The sequence below is a fragment of the Melospiza melodia genome, chromosome 4 (genome assembly GCF_035770615.1).
Source record: "Melospiza melodia melodia isolate bMelMel2 chromosome 4, bMelMel2.pri, whole genome shotgun sequence".
NCBI classification, from domain to species: domain Eukaryota; kingdom Metazoa; phylum Chordata; class Aves; order Passeriformes; family Passerellidae; genus Melospiza; species Melospiza melodia.
Genome location: NC_086197.1, coordinates 51,042,953 through 51,061,541, shown reverse-complemented (window position 1 = coordinate 51,061,541; position 18,589 = coordinate 51,042,953). Strand labels below are relative to the sequence as shown.

General features: G+C 48.7%; 1 protein-coding gene across 2 annotated transcripts in view; it reads right to left on the bottom strand.

Moving 5' to 3' along the window:
- RFX4 (regulatory factor X4) overlaps positions 1 to 11,455 on the bottom strand; it is an 87,690-nt gene extending 76,235 nt beyond the window's left edge. The window contains exon 1 of one of the 2 annotated variants that reach the window (XM_063154375.1): positions 10,829 to 11,455. In XM_063154375.1, coding sequence (XP_063010445.1) covers positions 10,829 to 10,871 — 43 coding nt within the window. In that variant the 5' untranslated portion in view covers positions 10,872 to 11,455. The remainder of the gene's footprint in view (positions 1 to 10,828) is intronic. The other variant, XM_063154374.1, reaches the window with a different exon arrangement.
- Between the last annotated feature and the right edge of the window lie 7,134 nt (positions 11,456 to 18,589).

Genomic DNA, 18,589 nt, shown 5'->3' with positions numbered 1-18,589 from the left:
TCGTTTCATTTTGAAGAGTAAGTTTCACCAGACCATTAATGGCTGCTTGGTTCTTGCTTCATCAAAGCCATTCCTCATTCAGCAGAAAAGCAAACCTCACTTGGTCCGATTTCAATGCGGTGACATTTCCTCACATTCCCTTAGTGACACCAGTAACTGACCAATTCAGCTCTCCCAGTGCTGAACTTTAACTTACATGGTTGTGCAACATGCAGCCAATCTTGTCATCAGTAAGATCATCACACACATCATGTGCCTTCCAAGCACCAACCCTGCAGACAGCAAAATGTGCCCTGATGCTTCCCCAGCACGATGTGTTATGGTTCCTTGGTCCGTCAGGGTCTGCTGCATAGCTCAGTGGAAAGGCTATCAGTGTCTCCAATTTTAACTGCAATGCATCCTTTCAAGGAAATGCATACATTTCTCTTGATCGTTGCCAGACCTATTCTTCTCCAGAAAAAAAGCTCAGAGTCAATTGATGCCCCTCTTTGCTCCAGATTCCATTAATTTCTATGCTATTAACATGAGACACACAAGTGAGCTCATAGGGCCTTAAATTCTAGGTACCTCTCCCATCTCTTCCACCCTGCAGCAGTCTCTTCTCCCAGGCTTCTAGGTTAGACATTCCCAGCTGCTGCCATGGTCTCTCAGCTTACTAGTGTGCATGAGAAGACATGAAGTTCTCAAATCCTTAATTCAGCTCAGCTTTATTATTACACAGGGCTGGAATCACTTGGCTGAGCAGGAGAGCTATGGGTCAAGAAACAGAATTTGCATCAAGTACCCATGAAATGCTGCCCTCTGCCTCAGGAGCTGATGAATCCAGCAGGCAGGCCAGTTTGGCACAGAGATGGTAATACATCAATAAGATAGCCCCACAAAGATAACAAAATGAAAATATGTGAGATATGGGTGGGGAATACACAAAACACTAGTTGTGGGGCTCAGGGGAGAGAGCAGTGGCAAGGTGGGTTGTTGGAAAGGAGATGAGAAGAAAATGGAAAGGAAACAAAAGAAGGAATGAGAAAGAAAAAGGCACAGCCAGAAATAAAGGATAGGAGAAAAGAAAATAACTACAGAGACTTTCAATTTTTTTTTTTTTTTTTTTTTTGGTTAATCAGGAGAAAAGAGTTCAGCTTCTAAAGGAATGAGGCTACAGTAAATATTTCTCATTAGAAACAGCATCCAGTTGAGCAGACTGAAGGAACATGAGAAGACATACCCAAGTGTGCACAAAATACATGACTCAGGTGTTAGCACATAATCACAGCAGTAGGAAAGAGACAATCCTTTGACTGAAAAAGAGTGTGAACTAAAATATAGGGAGGCTACATTGACTCAAATGGTGACCCCTTTTCCTCCCTTTATGAATATCTACTCCATATCTATCTGTTGCTCATTGTTGTCAAAGGATGCTGCGACGACATCATTCACAACCATTTGGTGGGTAAATATGACACACCAGACAGAAACAAATGAATGCTGTTGCTCTCAGAATGAACACAGAGTATGTGCCTACCAAAACTGGCAGAGAGGACATTAATTAATCATCATAACATCCCCCCACAAAGATTGGTACCCCTCAGAACTAATTTAATGCTGCTAGCTTTACAGTCTAAATACAGTTGACAGTCTTTGCTAAGTCCCGATGTGCCTAGACTTACAGATTTGTAAGCCTTGTATGAATTTAATCCCTTCCAAACTATCTTCCCTTCCTTTACAAAGTACTATGAATGTAGACCAGAGCTTTTAAAACTAGGAGCCTGGCTCTTCTGAGAAGACTCTAGTCTCCTCTGAACAATATGCAAAGCAAACTCAGGGAGGGAACATGAGAAAAAAGAGAAGTCTTCTTTCCTCCTTCTTTTTTTGCCCAAGACTCACCAAAACAAGAGTCTAGTATTGAATATTCAGCACTGAATACTAACTGCTCAATAGATGGTCTGTTTGCAGAGCTCAAAGTGGAAATGACCCAGCAAGGAGGAGAGGTGAACACCCTGCTCCATCCATGTGATTAAACTGCTCTGTAAACGCAGTCCTCCCCACTTCTACCCACCTCATTACAATGGAGGCCATTTGCTGCCCCTACCACAACTCATTTTTAAAAAAATGTTTGCATTAGAGGGGCCCCTGCACCAGTATTGTCCCCATGACTCTACATTTAGGATAGGAATGTGAGTCCCAGCTCGGGAAAACCTGCACTCGCCAGGCAGTCCAACCAGCAGGATGTGCTACTGCCACTGCTTGGGAAAAAGGAAGCACTGGCATAGTTCACAGAGGAGCAGAGCAGGGAACAGTCCCTGCTCTCAGCCTGCACAGGGCGTGGGGTGAACACCACTGGGCAGCTGCCTTGTTCTGCCATGGACCTTGGAAGTCTCTTCAGTTCTCCTCCTCTGAGTTAAGACATTTTGCTGTCATACAGTGAACACCCAGGAGGCCAAGCTGTGACAGAGGCTGGTGTGCAAACACGACACACCATTTAGCAAATGTGTCATTTGCACTATGCCTCTCATAGGGCCAAATTTCCCTTGTTAACAAAAACATAGTTGATTCTACCCTTAACCCCAAGAGGTCCAAAAGAAGCAGCCTTTTACTTACACAAAGTGCATGTTTCACATCTGTCCTGCCAAGAATTCCTGCTCCAGCTCTTTCATCACGTTGTCCCCAGTGGGACCTCTGTCTCACATGCAGGACTGGGCACAGCTCCCTTCCTGGTGGCCCTGGGGTGCCAAGCTTGTTAGCCAGCAAATCTCTATCCTGCTGCTGAGCCTGGTCTGGCAGACAGAGAGCTGGAGCTGAAGGGCTGTGCACCACCACACGAGCCTGTGGACGCAGGAACACCCACTGCAGGAGCAGGTGTCTCTCATCACAGAGCAGCACAGGTCTGCCATGCCCTGACACACAGCACCAGGGCACCAGGACTCCACTTTCATATTGCTCTGCTCCGTGTTTTTTTCAGGCCACTGTCACCTTAAGGACCAGCCAAGAATTTCTGTTTCCCCTTTTGCTTAAGCTTTTTAAGGAGTAAAGGAGCAGGAAGGATTTTACTTCCTCTGAGCATCAGAGATAGCAACAGCCAGGAGTAGGGTACCTAAAAGCACTAAGCACTCATTTGCTTAATTAGGACATTCTGCCATAGGCTCGTGTTTAAAGTGAATGTCAGATGGGGGTGGGAACCACGCAAGGTTGTTGAGGATTTTTTCCCCTTTGAAGGGTAAGGTTTTGACTACTTTCTACAACTATCCATGAATTTTATTCAACAAATGATCTGTTTCAGCGAGATCCTAAAATATTAGGAAAACATATAGCCTTTCCTGCTTGGGCTCTAAAACAGCTCCTGGTTTTTTGCAGTAGATTCATACGGTGCTGAAGTGTCCTTAGTAGTAAAATGGACGTTCTGTGAGGTCTTTTGAATCAGGTGTGCATTGCTGTCACCATGGGGGAGCTGCTCTGAAACACAGGTGATTCCACCCAGCACCAGATGACCAGTCATGAGACCCCACTAACCAACTGGGCTCTCCCTCCATATTTCCCTTCCTCAGCTGTAGCTGAGGTAGTTCAAACACTCCTGAAATAGTTTAGCAGTTAAAAGGGTTCTAGAAAGGAGAAAAAAAAGAGAATGTATTAATGGTTTTAACATTGTATTCAGTGGTACTTTTTGCTTTTTTCACTATTTTAAAATTTCCTTTGTCACTGCATTTCTGGTATTTTATTGCTTTACAAGTATAGCACAAGCTAGATCTCAACATACAGACCTCTACAAGAACAGAAAGCTCCTGTCTTTTTTTTTTCCTTTGTTGACCTGTAGATCTCATTTGCAAACTTATATTTTTTATAAGACACTTTTCATTTAATGAATTTTACTTGCCTTAATATGAACATCTCTAAGTCTTGCCCCAAGTAGCCAAACCAGCTGAAGAAACAGGACTCTGATAGTATAATTCTAAGGAGTGGAAGTTTAAAAAGAGAGGAAAGAGAAGGTGAATGACAACAAGTATTTCTACATACAGTATTCTTTAATTTAAAAAAAAAAGGCGGTAATTTCTAACAATTGAAACTTGGAGTCCTTTCTTCCAGGCAAACATCAGTTTTTTTCTAGATATGATCTCAGCAAGGAAATTAAAGCCCCTAGAGAAGAGGATTTTGTGGTTTTAATTGTTTCAGTCTCTGCCATGGGGTTCGTGAGCACCCAAAGCTCCAGCCCAAAGTCTGTCAGTGATGATGGCAGCATCAGACTGTGACTACAGCCAGTCTAGAGAACAGATGAAATCCCGGCATTTGTCCCCAGCCTACTACTCTGAAATGAATGCCTCTAATTCCCAGGGCTGTAAGTTTCAGGGAATCAGTAATTCAGAAAATATTCTGGCTATCTGAAATATACTGTTTGCTCTTATGATAATATTTTGGTATCCTGCACAAAAATGCTCAGCATAAGCTGCTAATTAGTTGTGAACATATCATTCACAGCTTTGAATCAGCTCCTTGGTTCCTGTAAGAATTTCCATCTCAGAGAAATTAAGTTCAACTACCAATAAAAGAAAACGAAGTGCTTAACTGTAGCTGAAGTGAAGGAAACAAGACAGCACTGAGCCTCGCATTTCACATTTCAGACTTGAGGCAAATTAAGCTGCAAATGAGCTTTCTCTTACTGGGTGCAGTGAGAACCAAGGCCCTGTTTAACCCTCACCACTTTTTCCTGATTTCAAATTTATCATAAAGGGAAGAATGGTCAAAAGCATTTAATTCAACATGTGTTTATAAGCAGACAGCTCTTGCAGTAAGCAAGAAAGACTCTGATGCTGACTTTACGCACCATCTCTAACACTGGCTAGTATCTCATAGCTAATAAACTACTCTTGCTGCAAATCTCCTGAGAGAAAAATAAATGTAAATTAAGACAGGCTAGTACCACTAATTATGCATGTAAAATAGCTACAATTAAGTTATTAAACATTTCCAGCTGTGGGGAGGGATCATTACATGCTAACCCCGGGCATCTGCCCTCCCTCAGGCGCACACATGGACTTCAACAGGTGTTTCCCTTGCAGAGCCACTGCAGCATCAGGACCCATGTCTAACAGCAAATTGTATTAACTTTAAAAGTTTCTAGAAAGTCCCTGGCACATATATACAATTCTACAGGATCCTAAAGAGGTGAGTAAACATGCCAGTGGTCCAGATATCCAAAAAAACCTGCACAGGCCTCCACTGGATTAATCATCACCACATACTCTTCCTTCCTACACTTGTTATCCATAGGATCGCTCAGCCATGGAATCGCCTTTACACTATCCATCTTCCTCACCAGAATGTCAGCAACCAAATCCTCTCAGCTGCCAGGATGCTGGGCTCCAGCAGGGTGGGATCATACCGGGTATTCATTTTCAGACACAATGAAACAAACAGAAAATCCAGCACAGATGCAGGGAAACAGACAAGAGCGTGAACTCAGGAAATTCACAAACCTCAGCACTCACAGAATTTTGAGCTAATTATTTGTACTCCAATGTCATCAAGTATCCCCAAAGGACTGACCTTATATTTGTATTAGTTACATGACAGCCCACCACTGCTCTCAAGGCATTGTTATGATCAATCAAACCCTAGCTGTATATAGGCCACCTCTTCAAAAGTCTTGATCTGAAGAGGTACTAAAATTTCATCACCAAGCAGATTTCTGTGATCCCACGGTTTGATCTTTAGTTTGCTATACCGAAATCCTATGTTTGGAAATAGTATTCCAGAGGATGCACCTCTTTATGACCATCCTAACTTGCAAACCAGCTGAAAATTAGGCTAGCAAAATACAAAGTTGTTTACATTCAGAGACACTGCAGATTTTACAACTACCCTAACCTTCTTCCTTGCCTGCACACTCAATGCATTGCCAGCTGAAAATCAGCCTTCTTTTCTAAAGGCAAGCAAGCCAACAACCCTGATGGAAGCAGGATACTCTTCTGATGACTTTCCGTGGGACAGCTGTAACAGCATCACAAGTGTCTTAGCACAAAATGGTCTCTTCTACATTTGAGAAGGTCTTTACTCAATATATGTTCACTATAGTAAGGGTGCACCTGAAACAGACTGGTTGAGGCTGCAGCTTTCTTTACAGTACACTGTCAGAATCCAGAGTCTCTTTTGTAATGAGTATTACACTCAAAATCTTGAGGACTGTAAACCATAAACTCCAACTTAAATAAATGAAAGTTTCCTAGAGTTCTATAGCTATTCTTACGCAAAACCTTGTTTTAGTTCTTTTTTATTTCCATCCTTTCAAAGGTCTTTACTGCAGGTAAATATTACAGAGCAGTGAAAAATATCACAATTGCCTCTCCGTAAGAATTTTAGAATTAATTCATTAGCAGACAAGTAAATCATAAAATCATTCTTTTCTCTGAGTCAGACTTAAAAGATGAACTTCTTGGTCAAGGTAATTGTCATCACATTTCAAAATCTCTAAAAAATCCCAACAGATTTTACAAAGTTATTAAAACCCCCTCAGAAATGAAGACCTGATCCAGTGACAGGACCTGGGTTTAGATCCTTGTTCTGCTGCCGCAGCTGAAGGCAGAGGGAGATGACGGGAATTGGGCCCTGCTGTGCAAACATTGCCCACACAAACTCTGCAGCTCACAGAAAAGAAACACTTTTTAAAACAGAAAACATTGGTTTTTGTTTCCCTGCTCCATTTCTTTAGTTTGCAAAATCTTGTAAGATACAAAATCACATACGGCAAATACTCAGGTTCAACTATATAACAGACCAGTGGTATTTCTTCTGCATCTCCATATGGTATCAAATTTAGGATTCAAAAGAATCATTGGATCATCCTAACTGCTCAGCATGTTAGAACCTTTATAAACACAAAATCTAAAACATAAAGAACGGATTTTTTCCTTATTGGAATAAAAAAGTATGAAAAAAGTATGAAAAAAAAGGAAAGTAAAGGAAAAAAGCCAATAGCAATCTTCCGATTTACTGTGTTGCAATAAGCAAAGCAAACATTTTTCAGAAGCAAAATCAACCATTTGTTTGGATTAAACAAATCAGGACCGAGGATCACGCACTTTAGCATCATACATGCATTCTGAAACGTCACAGCTCCGTTCCCAACTAGCATTCAAGTATTTAGTATCAATACTGGTGATTTCATTGATTGAACCAGGATATGAAAGCCATTAATCCTCTTCAATCAATGCTTAATATGCTAGATCCATTTTAAATGGCAAGCTCGTAGCAAAGGTCACCCACCACTGCTGCAACAACTCTCTATGTTGATAAGAAGATACACTGAAATCTGGGCACTGCCACAAAGTTTTCAACGCAGGCAGTGCAAGCAGCTTTTCGTGGTTCAAACAAACTGCTTTAAGGGCCTAATCCCGACGTCCTTGACAGCGCTGAAAGGCTTTCTGCTCATTTTAATGGGCTTTGGATCAGTTCCTAAGTCCCAGCTTCAAGTCCCAAGGATCTCATCCGTCTAGTGCCTGAAAACCAGCGGAGGTTTTGCCTGGCTCCGACACAGGAATAAGCAGGCCTATTTACTGAGCTGCGCAGCAAAGTTACGCTTCAAGAACGCGCCTCCTCGGGCTCGGGCTCCCTGAGCGGCGCGGCGGGACCTTCCCGGGGGTGCCGGGGCAGGGGTTCGGCATCCCCGGGAGACACAGGGCGCCCCGCGTCCCGCACGCTCCGAGCGGGCGGCATCGCCTGCCGGGCCGGCTCCTGCGGCGGGGCCGGGGCTCACTCACCTTGCCCATGTCACTAGGGGGGGCTGCGGCTGAGCAGAGCCGCTGTGAGCGCCCGGGATCGCCGCAAAGCTTCCCCCGCCCGCTCCGGCCGCCCCTCGGGGAGCCCCGGGCGCCGGCCCGGAGCGCCCAGCCCGCCACAGCCCTCTTGCCAGCCCCGGCTCCTCCGGGCTGAGACGGGCGCGGTGCCGCTGTCCCAAGGCAGCTGGCGGGCACGGAGCTGTCGGGTTCCGGCGGGGCTGCGAGGTGAGGGCAGGGCCGAGCGCAGGGCAAACCCCAAAAGCCGGATACATCCCCACGGAACGACCCCCTGGTGCTCCACAGCGAAGGGGAGTCCGGCGGCGGCTCGACGGCTCCTGGCCCGGCTCGGGGGACTTACGAGCTTGAGAAGCTACACCCGGGGATGAGCCGCCGACTGACGGGGTTAAAGGCGGCGGAAAAACCGTGCGATGAAACAGACCCATCGACAAGGGCGTGTGGCCCTACTGTGTGAGCCGCGGCAGAGCCCCGAGGGCAGCGGCAGAGCCCCGACAGCGGCGGGAGAGCCCCGAGGGCAGCGGCAGAGCCCCGAGGGCAGCGGCAGAGCCCCGAGAGCAGCTCCTCGCCGTGCCCCGCCGCGCCTGGGCTGGGCCGTCGGTGCCGGGCGCTGCTGCGGGGGCGCTGCCGCTGTCCCGCCGGACACCTGGGGCTGGGGGCTCTCCGGGAGCCCAGGCGGCCAGAAAGCCCTTTGGCCTTGGTGACAGCCCCCACGGGCCACTCCACAGATTAGAGGAACGGGAACGAAACTCTTTGGAAGCACACGGCACTGTTGGGATAGGTGAAGGAATCAAACCGCTCCCTGCCTTAAAATTAGAATCGCGGGTTGTTTGTTTTTGGGTTTTTTTTGGTTTTTTTTAATCCCGGTGGTTTAGGGAAAATCTGTTGAAGATGAATTAAAACATGACTGATTTTTTTCAATGAAGCCATATTTCTCCACAATGCAAAAGGATCTTTACATAACAACTGAAACTCAGGAGAAAAGCTAATTGGATTAAGTCCTGTGAAAGGGAGGTTAAGGTGTCTGAATGAGACAACTGCAAAGCTCCACTTTTCTTGCCATCTGCTTAGCAAGACTAAAGTGTTTTCTGATTAATATTATCTTAATCAATCATGCTGCCTCTTATTACAACCTTACTGAAATTAGGAAACGAAGTTCCTTCTGTCGGCTAAGCACGAGAACCGATAATTCTTGAAAGAGGGACAGAAAATGCGGGGCTTTTTTTGTTAGGTTTGTTTTTTTTTCTTTCTCTAAAGGCCCGTTCCTCTCGACAACGAGATGTTGCCGGCAGTCCCCTTAACCCCGCCTAGCAGTGCCGCCGGACGGCAAGAGAACTTTATCTAACACCCTCTTAGCTCCTGCACACGCTCTGACCCGAACTCAACGATTCCTTCCCCGCCGAACACTTTCTCCCCAGAACAGCTCGCTTGGGTTTTGTCCCGGGGACTCCGCAGCACGTGTGGCCCAAACCCGGCTGGTGTCGCCGGTGGCCGGTGAGGGGCCAAGCCTGCCCGGTGCATCGAGCGCTCCACGCTCGGACCGCTCCAGGAACAGCCGAGCCGGGTCGGGCAACACCCCTCCCTTCTCTCTTTTCCTCCTTGTTTTTAATCAATATTTAAATTTTACAAAGAGCCCATCTGCCGCCTTGGGAACTAGGGATGAGAAAGACCTTCGCAGGTTTATGGCGGCACGGAGCGAAGCGGTTCCGAAGCGGTTCCGAAGCGGGACTGCCTCTCTCTGTCGCCCCTTGCCCCGTCTCCACCTGCCCCAGATTGCCCGGCACAGTGCCGGCAACACCGGAGGAGCCGGGAAGGAGCGGCGAGGCCCCGACAGAGCGGCGGAACGCGGCCTGCCGAGGCCGTCGGGGAGGCGCGGAGGGGACCGGGTCCCTTTGCGGGGTCGGGGCAGCTCAGCTCCGCGGCCGCCTCGCACGGCGGTCACAGCCGGCGCAGCGGCTGCCGGAGGGGACGGGATAGATCAGGAGCGGGAGGCGGGAGGGCCATTCCCGGGCTAAGCCCTACCTAACCTGCGGGCTGTCCGTCTGGGCGGGCAGGCAGGGAGGGACGGGAGAGGGAGGGGGTGTTCTCCTCCGCTAATAAAATAAACGAAAATTTCAGAGGTGACTGTGGCGGCCGCCCGCCCTCCTCGGCAGGCGGAAGCCCGGGGTAGAGCAGAGGCTGCGGTGGAAACCGCGGGAGCGCGGGCAGGGGGGCGGGAGGGAGCGGGAGAGCAGGGGCCATCGTTTCGGGAGGCTGCCGGCTGACAGCGGGAACACCTAGGCCTGGGGCCTGGCTCCCGTCCCCCGCCGCCCCCGGGCCGGGCCGGGCAGCAGAGGCGGCCGTCGGGTGGCGGAGCGCGGGCCGCGGCCCTCGGGGAGGGCGGCCTCGCCTCTGCGGCGGTCCCTGTCCCCTCCCGCCGGGGCTTCTCCCCGCTGGCGGCGCCCGCTGGTGGTACTTCGGCCACGGTTCTCCCGCCAGGTTACAGGACCGGCCGGAGCATCTTTTGGAGGTGCGGGGAGAGAGACCCAGCCCTGCCCTTCCCCAAACTTCCTTCCTTCCGAATCGGCCCAGCCCCGACTTTGCCCGCGGGACAGGATGACCTCGGTGCTGGGCTTGCCCTAACCCACCAACCATGTTCCCTAGCAAACCCAGTTTTCCTGCCCAAACTGTTTTCCCGCCTCGTTGCTGCACTAGCCTAAGTGAGCGCCTAAAACTAGAAGCGGGGAGGCAATTAGTTTGCTGGCCGACAGCCTATGATGAAGGGCGAAAAAAAAAATTAAAAACAAAAACAAAACAAAAACAAAACAAATAAAACCCAGAAAACACCCTCTGCTCCATCGTATCTGCAAGTGGAACCATCGGGGTCCTCCAGCCCCGGAGCGAGAGCTCCCCCTCCGCGTCCCCGCTCCCCGCTGCCCCGCGCACGCCCGGGCTCATTTCCCTGCGAGGCCGGGGCTGCGGGCCGCTCCCCCCGCTGCCCCCGTCGCCACGGTCAAGTTGAAAAGTCCTCCCTGAGGGGCGAAAGGAGCCCGCTGCCTGCGGGGGGGACTTACCTGTGGAGTCCATATCGGGTTCCTCCAGCAACCCGCAATGCATGCTCTTCCCATGGACGGACGGGAGCCCCAAGGTCCCGGGGTGTGCAGAGCCCCTATCTCAGAGATACGCAGGGGAGAGGGAGCAGGGTAGCGGCGAGGGGGTGGGGAGACAGGACACAGGCAGATAGTTGGGGGGGGGGGGGGTGTAGAGCGGGAGAGAGGGACACTCCGTAATCCAGCGGGGCAAAGCCAGACCCGTCAAAATGTTTGCGGATGTTTCATGGGAAAAAGCATCATTTTATAGAAGCCCTGATGGGAGAAATGTCATTGATAGGCCAGCCAGCCTGATGAATGGCTGCTACTCAGATGGGGATGTGGCAAGGCTCAATGTGAAGCCCATTGTGATGCTGTTTTGAATAAGAAAAGCTTTCCTCCAAAAAGGGGGGGCCTTAGATCTACGCAATCCCAACACTTCGACTTCCCTCTTCTATTAGAGCATTAGAAACGTTTTTCTTATTTAAAGTTCCAGCGGTCTTTCCACTCCTCCTTTCCTTCCACCAACCCCCACCCAAGGTCCTTGGCTCATTACAGACCGAGATCAAAATTGGCTTAGATCTTCAAACGGGCAGTAGGTTTGGGGTTGTGCTCTTTGGGGCTGCCGGGTGTGCGTGCAGCGCGGCCGAGCTCCCCTCCTCCTCCTCCTCCTCTTTCTCCTCCTCCCGGTGGGCGCTGGGTTAGGATCCTTCGCGGGCACATGGCATTGGAAGCTGCACAGCTTCCCAAATATCTTGTAAGCTTAGTTTACTGGAGAGAAAAAAAAAAAAAAAGACAAGAAAAAAAAAAAAAAAGGCGATGTGTGTGGGAAAGAGGGGTGTGAGGATAGAGAGAAGTTGCCAGTGTCTCTGCAAGCGATGCTGGCACTGCAGACCTGCAGCAGGGACTCTCGTGCGTTTCCCCGGGCCTCAGGGAGAGAGAGCAAGGCGGGGTGGGGGCCGCTCGTCCCCGGCTGGTCTGGCAGCGGAGAACGGCTGACCCGGAGAGCTTTCCATGGGACCGGGCGGAAAGCAGGGGGGTGGGAGATCCCGATTGCCAAGAGAATTGAAGAACTAAACGGGTGCATTTTCGAACTGATGTTGCCTCCCAGCTTAAGTCCGAGGATGCGAGGATCCCTTTTCGGGTTAGTGGACTGCGGGGGGAGAGTGGGGCAGGACACAGGCTGGAAAAAGTTGCTTATTCTGCGTGCCGTTGTATGTGCTGGAAGTGGAAGTAAAAGTGCAAAGCTAGGGCTCTGATAAAAGTGGCTGGTTTAGGGAAGGAAAAGCTGTGATTAGAATATGAATAGAGCTCCAGGAGAGGAAGAGAAAGGGGGATTATAGCTGAATTACTTTGACCATGGACAGAGCCAACGTTTTCCACTCTTCTCCCCCTCTCCCCTCCCTACACCCAGACTACCCCCCTTCCCTCTCCCCGTCGGGAAAAAAAAAAACAAAAAAAACAACAAAACCACCAACTCCACACAGCAAAACAAGCGGCGAGGTTGCTAAAGAGGAAGCTCCGCGGTGCCTTCGCATCCCTAGGCGGGCCGGCGGCGGGGCAGCCGGCGGAGCACCTCGGCCCCTCGGGCCGGGCCGGGCGGGCACCGGGGGGGCCGCTGCGCACCCCCACAGGCCGAGTTTTGGCGTGGGGACCCCCCCAATGTGCACTAAGTAAAAATAATATCGGAGAGAGACGGTGCAAAATCGAGTACGCAGCGGGCGGAGAAGCCCTCGCAGCGGCGGCAAGGACGCCGGCCGGCTCTGGCCGCCGCGGGGATGCGTCCTGCGAGGCGGGAGCAAGGTCTTCGTGCCTGATGCTTCTCCTCCCTCTGCCCTCTACACCACAAAAAACAACTCGAACCCAACGCAGGGGCTCTACTCCTTCCCGACGGCCATAGCAATGCCGACGGGGAGCTTCCATCGCTCCGTTCCCCGCAGCTCCCGGGCTGGCTCTGCTCCAGGCGGCGCCGCACCGGGGCCCCGACAGGGCGGGCACGGCCGGCTCTGCCACGCTGCCTCCCCGCGACGGCGCGGCCTGCGGCTCCTGCTGCCGCCCCGGCCTTGCCCAGAGGACCCATCGGCCCCGGCCCGCCCTCCTCGGGGCTGCCCGGCCCCGGCTGCCGCCCCCGCGGGGCTCTGGCCCGGCCGCCTCGCCCCCACCGCACGTACCGGGGAGCCTCCCGCTCCCGCAGCGAGCGGACAGGCTTAGCCCCGCGGCAAAACGCCCCTGCGGACTATGCGGGTGGATTTTGATTGTCACAGCCAAAACGGTGACATTTCTCCGCCTTTTAATGGATTTCCCCCCGGTTTTTTTTCTCCCAGGGCTTTATCGTGAATGATGCAAGCCCTAAGGGGGCCCGAGGGAAGGCCGTGGGTGAGGGCCCCTCGGGACCAGCCTGCTCTTTTCAGGAGAGCCCAGGGCTCCGTGCGGGGGCAGAAGACCCCCAAAAACCTCAGGGACATTTTTGTCTCAGAGCAGGGCTCGTTCTTCAAGGGGTTTTGAAACCCTCGTTATCTTTAAAACCCAGGAGGATGCCAGCGGCGCCGCCTGTTCGCGGGGAGTTACCTGGTGTCACCACGGCTTCCAGCGGGTGGTCACAGCCCTCGGCAGCCCTGGGCCGGCACAAGCCCACGGGCACTCGCCATCCATCGCCCCGTGGCGCGGGGAGGTGCCCGCAGGCAGGAGCCCAGCTGCTGGAAATGTGGAACACATGCTGTGGCAGCCGCAGGGGATCCCTCACGGGCACCCTGCACCTGTAGAAATTTCACCTTCACCGGTGTAAAGCTTCAGAGATGCTTTTGTGTTGCTGGTATTTCAGAGATGAGGAGAACGAAAATACAGGATTTGTGAAGATAGGGATATGCTCTTTCTGGGGGCGATGAAGAGGATGGGATTTAGCACAGCTAAATCAGTCTGGAGGCTTGGGCTGTTCTTTGACAGGATGCAAAGGTGCGTGTTCTCTATGGAGGATGATGCATGGGTAGGATCAGCAGCAGCACTTTTGTTAGACCAGAGATACCTGCTGCAATGTGTTTACTCCCTGCCTCTCCAGGTTAGTTCCTGTCCCAACATTCTTGTGGAATATGTCAATGCTGTTGCCTTCCGGCTTACCTAATCCCCCCTCCAGTGTCTCAGGTCATCCCAGTCTACTTCATAGCTCCATTAATATTTCTTGTTTGGGTTTTGCTTATCTATTTAAATAGAATCTCATGCTTCTGGATATCACATAGGACACATTAAAGTGCTTTATTCTTCTGAAAGCACAGAGCATCTCCTGTGCTGCAGGCTGGCAGTTTTCAGATGGAAGCACTACAAGTCACTAGCTACAGTTTTTTATTTAATACAATGGGCAGGCCTCAGCAAGGATGGAAAAAGTATACAAATGGGAATTTTCATTCCAAGTTCTTGCCTATACAGATCATCCACAAGCCATAAAATATATGGAGATTAACCCTATGCTGCATCAGATTATGCATTTTGAGTGGATCGGGATTCAGCTGCTATTGTGAAAAGAATATCATCTTTATTCAAGAATACAAACTTTTGTTGGTGCAGGAAGGGAGAGCGAGATCATCAAGAGAAGAGAAGACACATTCCAGGCTGCTGAACAGCTGCATGCAAAGCTGACATACCAATTTAGGTGACCAACAGATAATGAGTTTCTTTTGATGGTTCAGCTAAACAGAGGCAGAATGGAAGTATGACAGTTTGTATCAACTTACCATCCAGGTATTTTGAGATCTTGCAGAAAAACACATTTCTAGGACTGTCTTTTACTCTACAGCTGTCTGTGCCAGTAGGCTGTGACCACACTTTTTTTGACATAAAAAGCTCCTTATGCTGGTACTAAACTCTGAGCATCTGTACTGAACTCTTAACAAATATTTTGGGGAAAAACCCCAAGAAAAGCATTTTCAGCAAAACTACTGGCACAGGAACAAAAAACAAAACAAAACCAAAAAACCCCCAAACTGTTATATATTCATTTAGCTAATTCTACTAAATGCAACTTAAGGCTGAAGTTGTACTGAAGTTTTCCCATAGATTCCCAGGCAGCCTGCATTAGTTTTAGGAATGGATGGGAATTGCTCGTAAAAGGAGTTACATAAGATGGCTCTTTGCAATACCAGGGATCTGAGTTCAGTGACTCAGGGGATCCTTCTGGATCTGAAGTATCTCTGTGAAGACTGTAAGGTTGCTGGCAACAGCCAAACACACAGTGACACTTCATTATTTTATCAGTGGCCTGCAGTGAGTGGTTCCATATTTCCCTGCCTGAGCCAGCAGCCTCCTCCTCTCAGTATGAACCCATGCTTCTGTCAACCTTCCTTTCCAGCTCCGTTCCTGTTTCTGCTATCTTCATCTTCTGGGCAAATCCCATGGAAGAAACAGAGAAGGATCTTGTTTCTGTACTGGCTTCTCTTTCCCACTTCCTCATCTTTATTACCAGAACAGGAAATGTTAACTTTATTTTACATATATTAACACCCCTGAGGAAGCTATATGTATAGGTGAAGGACAGGATATGGAGTAAGCTGACAGATGACTTCTGGAATCAACTCTGTGTCTGTGCTTGGGGAACATGATGCTGACAGATGCAGGAACCGGGAGTGGAACATCAAAAGGCTGCCTAGGTAAACAAGTGCACCAATTCCTTCAAAAGCCTTTAATTGACACAAGCACCACGAGAAAGTGGCTAGGGCAGACACATATGCAGGTATCTGGGAGAAAACTATCAGAAGAGCAGAGGTATGCAAATGATGGATTGCACATGCACAGGGCAGGGGGCACCTTCCTTTTAGTTGGAAAGAAAAGTAACATGAATTGCAGCTGGTATGCTGTAACTGTAGACATTTCTGAAGCCAAGTTTTGTTGAAGATGAGCACAGTCGGCCTTAGATGATCTTCTCTTATTAAGGTCTGTGAAAGGAATTTTGCTCAGCCCAAGCTCTTTTCTTGTTTATAAAGTAGTGCAGTGACAGTGTTGCCAGAAGAGACCACTGGTTCACACTGGTCACTGGTCAGTCTGCAGGGAGAAAGGGAATTCACTCTCCTGGGTAGTATCAGCATGAGTAGTTGAGAAGAACCACTGCTCCCAGGACTGCTGACCAGAATGCTCAGCCTGGGACACACTTGATGACTTGAGTTTGAGAAAAGTGCAAGCAGTCATCGATTTCCGAGCTTACACCAGATTTAGCTGGCTTTTGTTGTGTGTGGCTGGTACTAGTTACCAGAGGATTTGTACTGTGTGTTGGAAGAAGAGCCAGCCCTAAAAGCTATTATAGACAACAGACACAGAAAAGATCCATTCCAGACTGCATCTCAGCTGCCGAACAACTGGATGTGAAGCTGTCATATCCTTTTAGATGATCGACTGATAATGAGCTTCTTTTGATCTGCCCGGAGCACAGAGAATTACCTTCAGTGCCTGCCTCTGACTTGCAGGGGGAGGCTTGAAGAGTTTAAGTTTCCAATTCACCAGGAGTTCAGGGGAAAACTGTTTCCATTATTAGAACATAATTTTAGCAAGAAATTAGAACTTTGCTGTTAAGCATGCCAATTTCTTTCTTAGTTCTTGAGCTATTTGCTGTTAAGCACGCCCATTTCTTTCTTAGTTCTTGAGATATTTCTTAGTTTATAAAGTTTTATTGTCAAGTAGACAACGGGGCACCATCTGCAATGGTAAAGCATATGCATAGGTCAAGGAGCTCCCCAAAACTCAGGCTAGTGAAAGACAAAGGCTCTGCGGCAGTTAGCAGCAGGGAATTACTTTTGATTTTGATCTAACATGCTGTTTTTATACTGACTGGGAGGTGGGGATAAGGACATGCACAACAAAGTTATTGGAAAAAATATGTGGTTACCGGAACCACCTCAGAGTTACCTGCCTCAGGAAACACAAAAATAAACAGGTAACTGCAGTTAGGAGAACAGACAGCAGTTTTTTTCCCCAGCGGTGAGATGAAAAGAGCAATGGGCAGCTCATGAGCTTGGAAGAATTTTTTGGAAGGTGAAACAAAGGCCTAAGTCCATTTGCTGGGTAGACAACAAAAATTTTGCTGTTGATTTTGAGACAGAAAGAATAAAGCCATATAGACTGCTTTTTTAAAAAAAAAAAAACAACTTCAAAAATTCTCTTTATTAGCTCTGACCTAGGTTTGGAGAGTTTAACTAAGAGTTCTGGTGTTTTGGGATGTATGTATGTTCATACGTAAAGAAGGCAGAGGGGCTGCATTTGCCTCCCACGTTCATATGGTGAGTTCTTAAATGATTGCAGAGAGGCAAAACAGTCATGCAGTCTTCACTACCTGAAAGCAAAGAGTCTGACTGGGGCCACATATCCAGGGCAAAGTAAGATTGACAAAAGTAGATGTTCTTACTCTTGCACCTTTCTACCCCTTCCCAAAGAAAGGAACCCCTTTCCTCCACTGAAATTGGTGGGCCCATGCTGAGATAGAAAAATTTCATGAGAAAGATGGACTGAAGTCAGAATTCGGTTCAAACACATTCAAGTTCCTAGCAGCATTCAGGTCCAAAACATGGGTCCATTTCTGGGCTTCTGAGCCTTAGACACAGAAACTGGAATCCAGATCCTCATCGTGCCTTGCACACGTTAAGCCTCCCAGCACTGGTCCAGATAATAGTAACGAGTCACCATCTGGCTGGATTTTACGGTTTGATGAAGTGCTCAGTTTTAAGGCAAGCACGTGTCTGGCACCTGGGGACTGTGGAGCCCTGATCCCAGTTCTGGCACAGTTTTTCTGTGGCCCTGGGCAAGTCACGTCCTCTTCAGAGGAGGGGATTCATCAAGTGCCCCATGGCCCTGCTGAAATGGCAAAGGGCTGTAAAACAATCCTCAGCTCCAATGGGAGGAGAGGCCGGCTGGAGGCACTCCCTGCCACAGCTCCAGAGGTGCTTGTGCTGAGACACGGCTGAGGAGGGCTCCTGTGGGAGGGCTGCAAGCCAGTGACCTTGTTTCAAGGCCTATGCTTCCACTCACTAGGGCCATCCTCATCCTCAACAGCCTTGGGGCAAAGTACAGTAGTATTTTTAGCCCTTCTAGTTTTGTTTTGCAGCTGTGTGACACCAGTTACTGTCAGGCCTCACAGGTGGTCTGAGCAGGGCTTGCAAATTCATTGTCAGGTGCACAGCACTTTTCATTAGTTTGCCATTTGTTACCACAAACCAGTGAAATATTCTTCAGTCTTTGTAGGATTTTAATTATTATGTACTCCCATTTTGCTATAAACCACAGATATTTTCTTTATTTACCATTAGAAAGCATGAGAAGAGACATAGTAATTTCTCATCATCATGAGTCTATGTTTTTCATTGGTTTTCCTCCCTGTTTAGGCAAGAAATAAGGAGTCCAAAGAATTAAAAAGCTCACTTTGCTGCACATTGAAGCTTCTTTGTAAGAAAAACTCTTAACGAGATATGGGCATTACAAACAAAACCAATTGTGCATAGTGGGAGCCCTTCCTTTACTTTCATCTTAAAATTATTACATCTCAGTATGCCTTTATTTCATAATATATCCTCTTTGAATGGTTTGAAAATTGGCCAGTCTGGTTTCATTTTCCTTTACAGTTTGTTTTTCTTATTTCAATGTTTGGATACATTTACCTTAAGAAAAAAATAAACATTAAATACCTGTAAGAGTTACATAAATGATCTGAAGTGAAGCTGTTTCTCCCAACTCTGAACTAATGCCCTGTGTTGCTCTCAGCTCCAGAACTGGCCA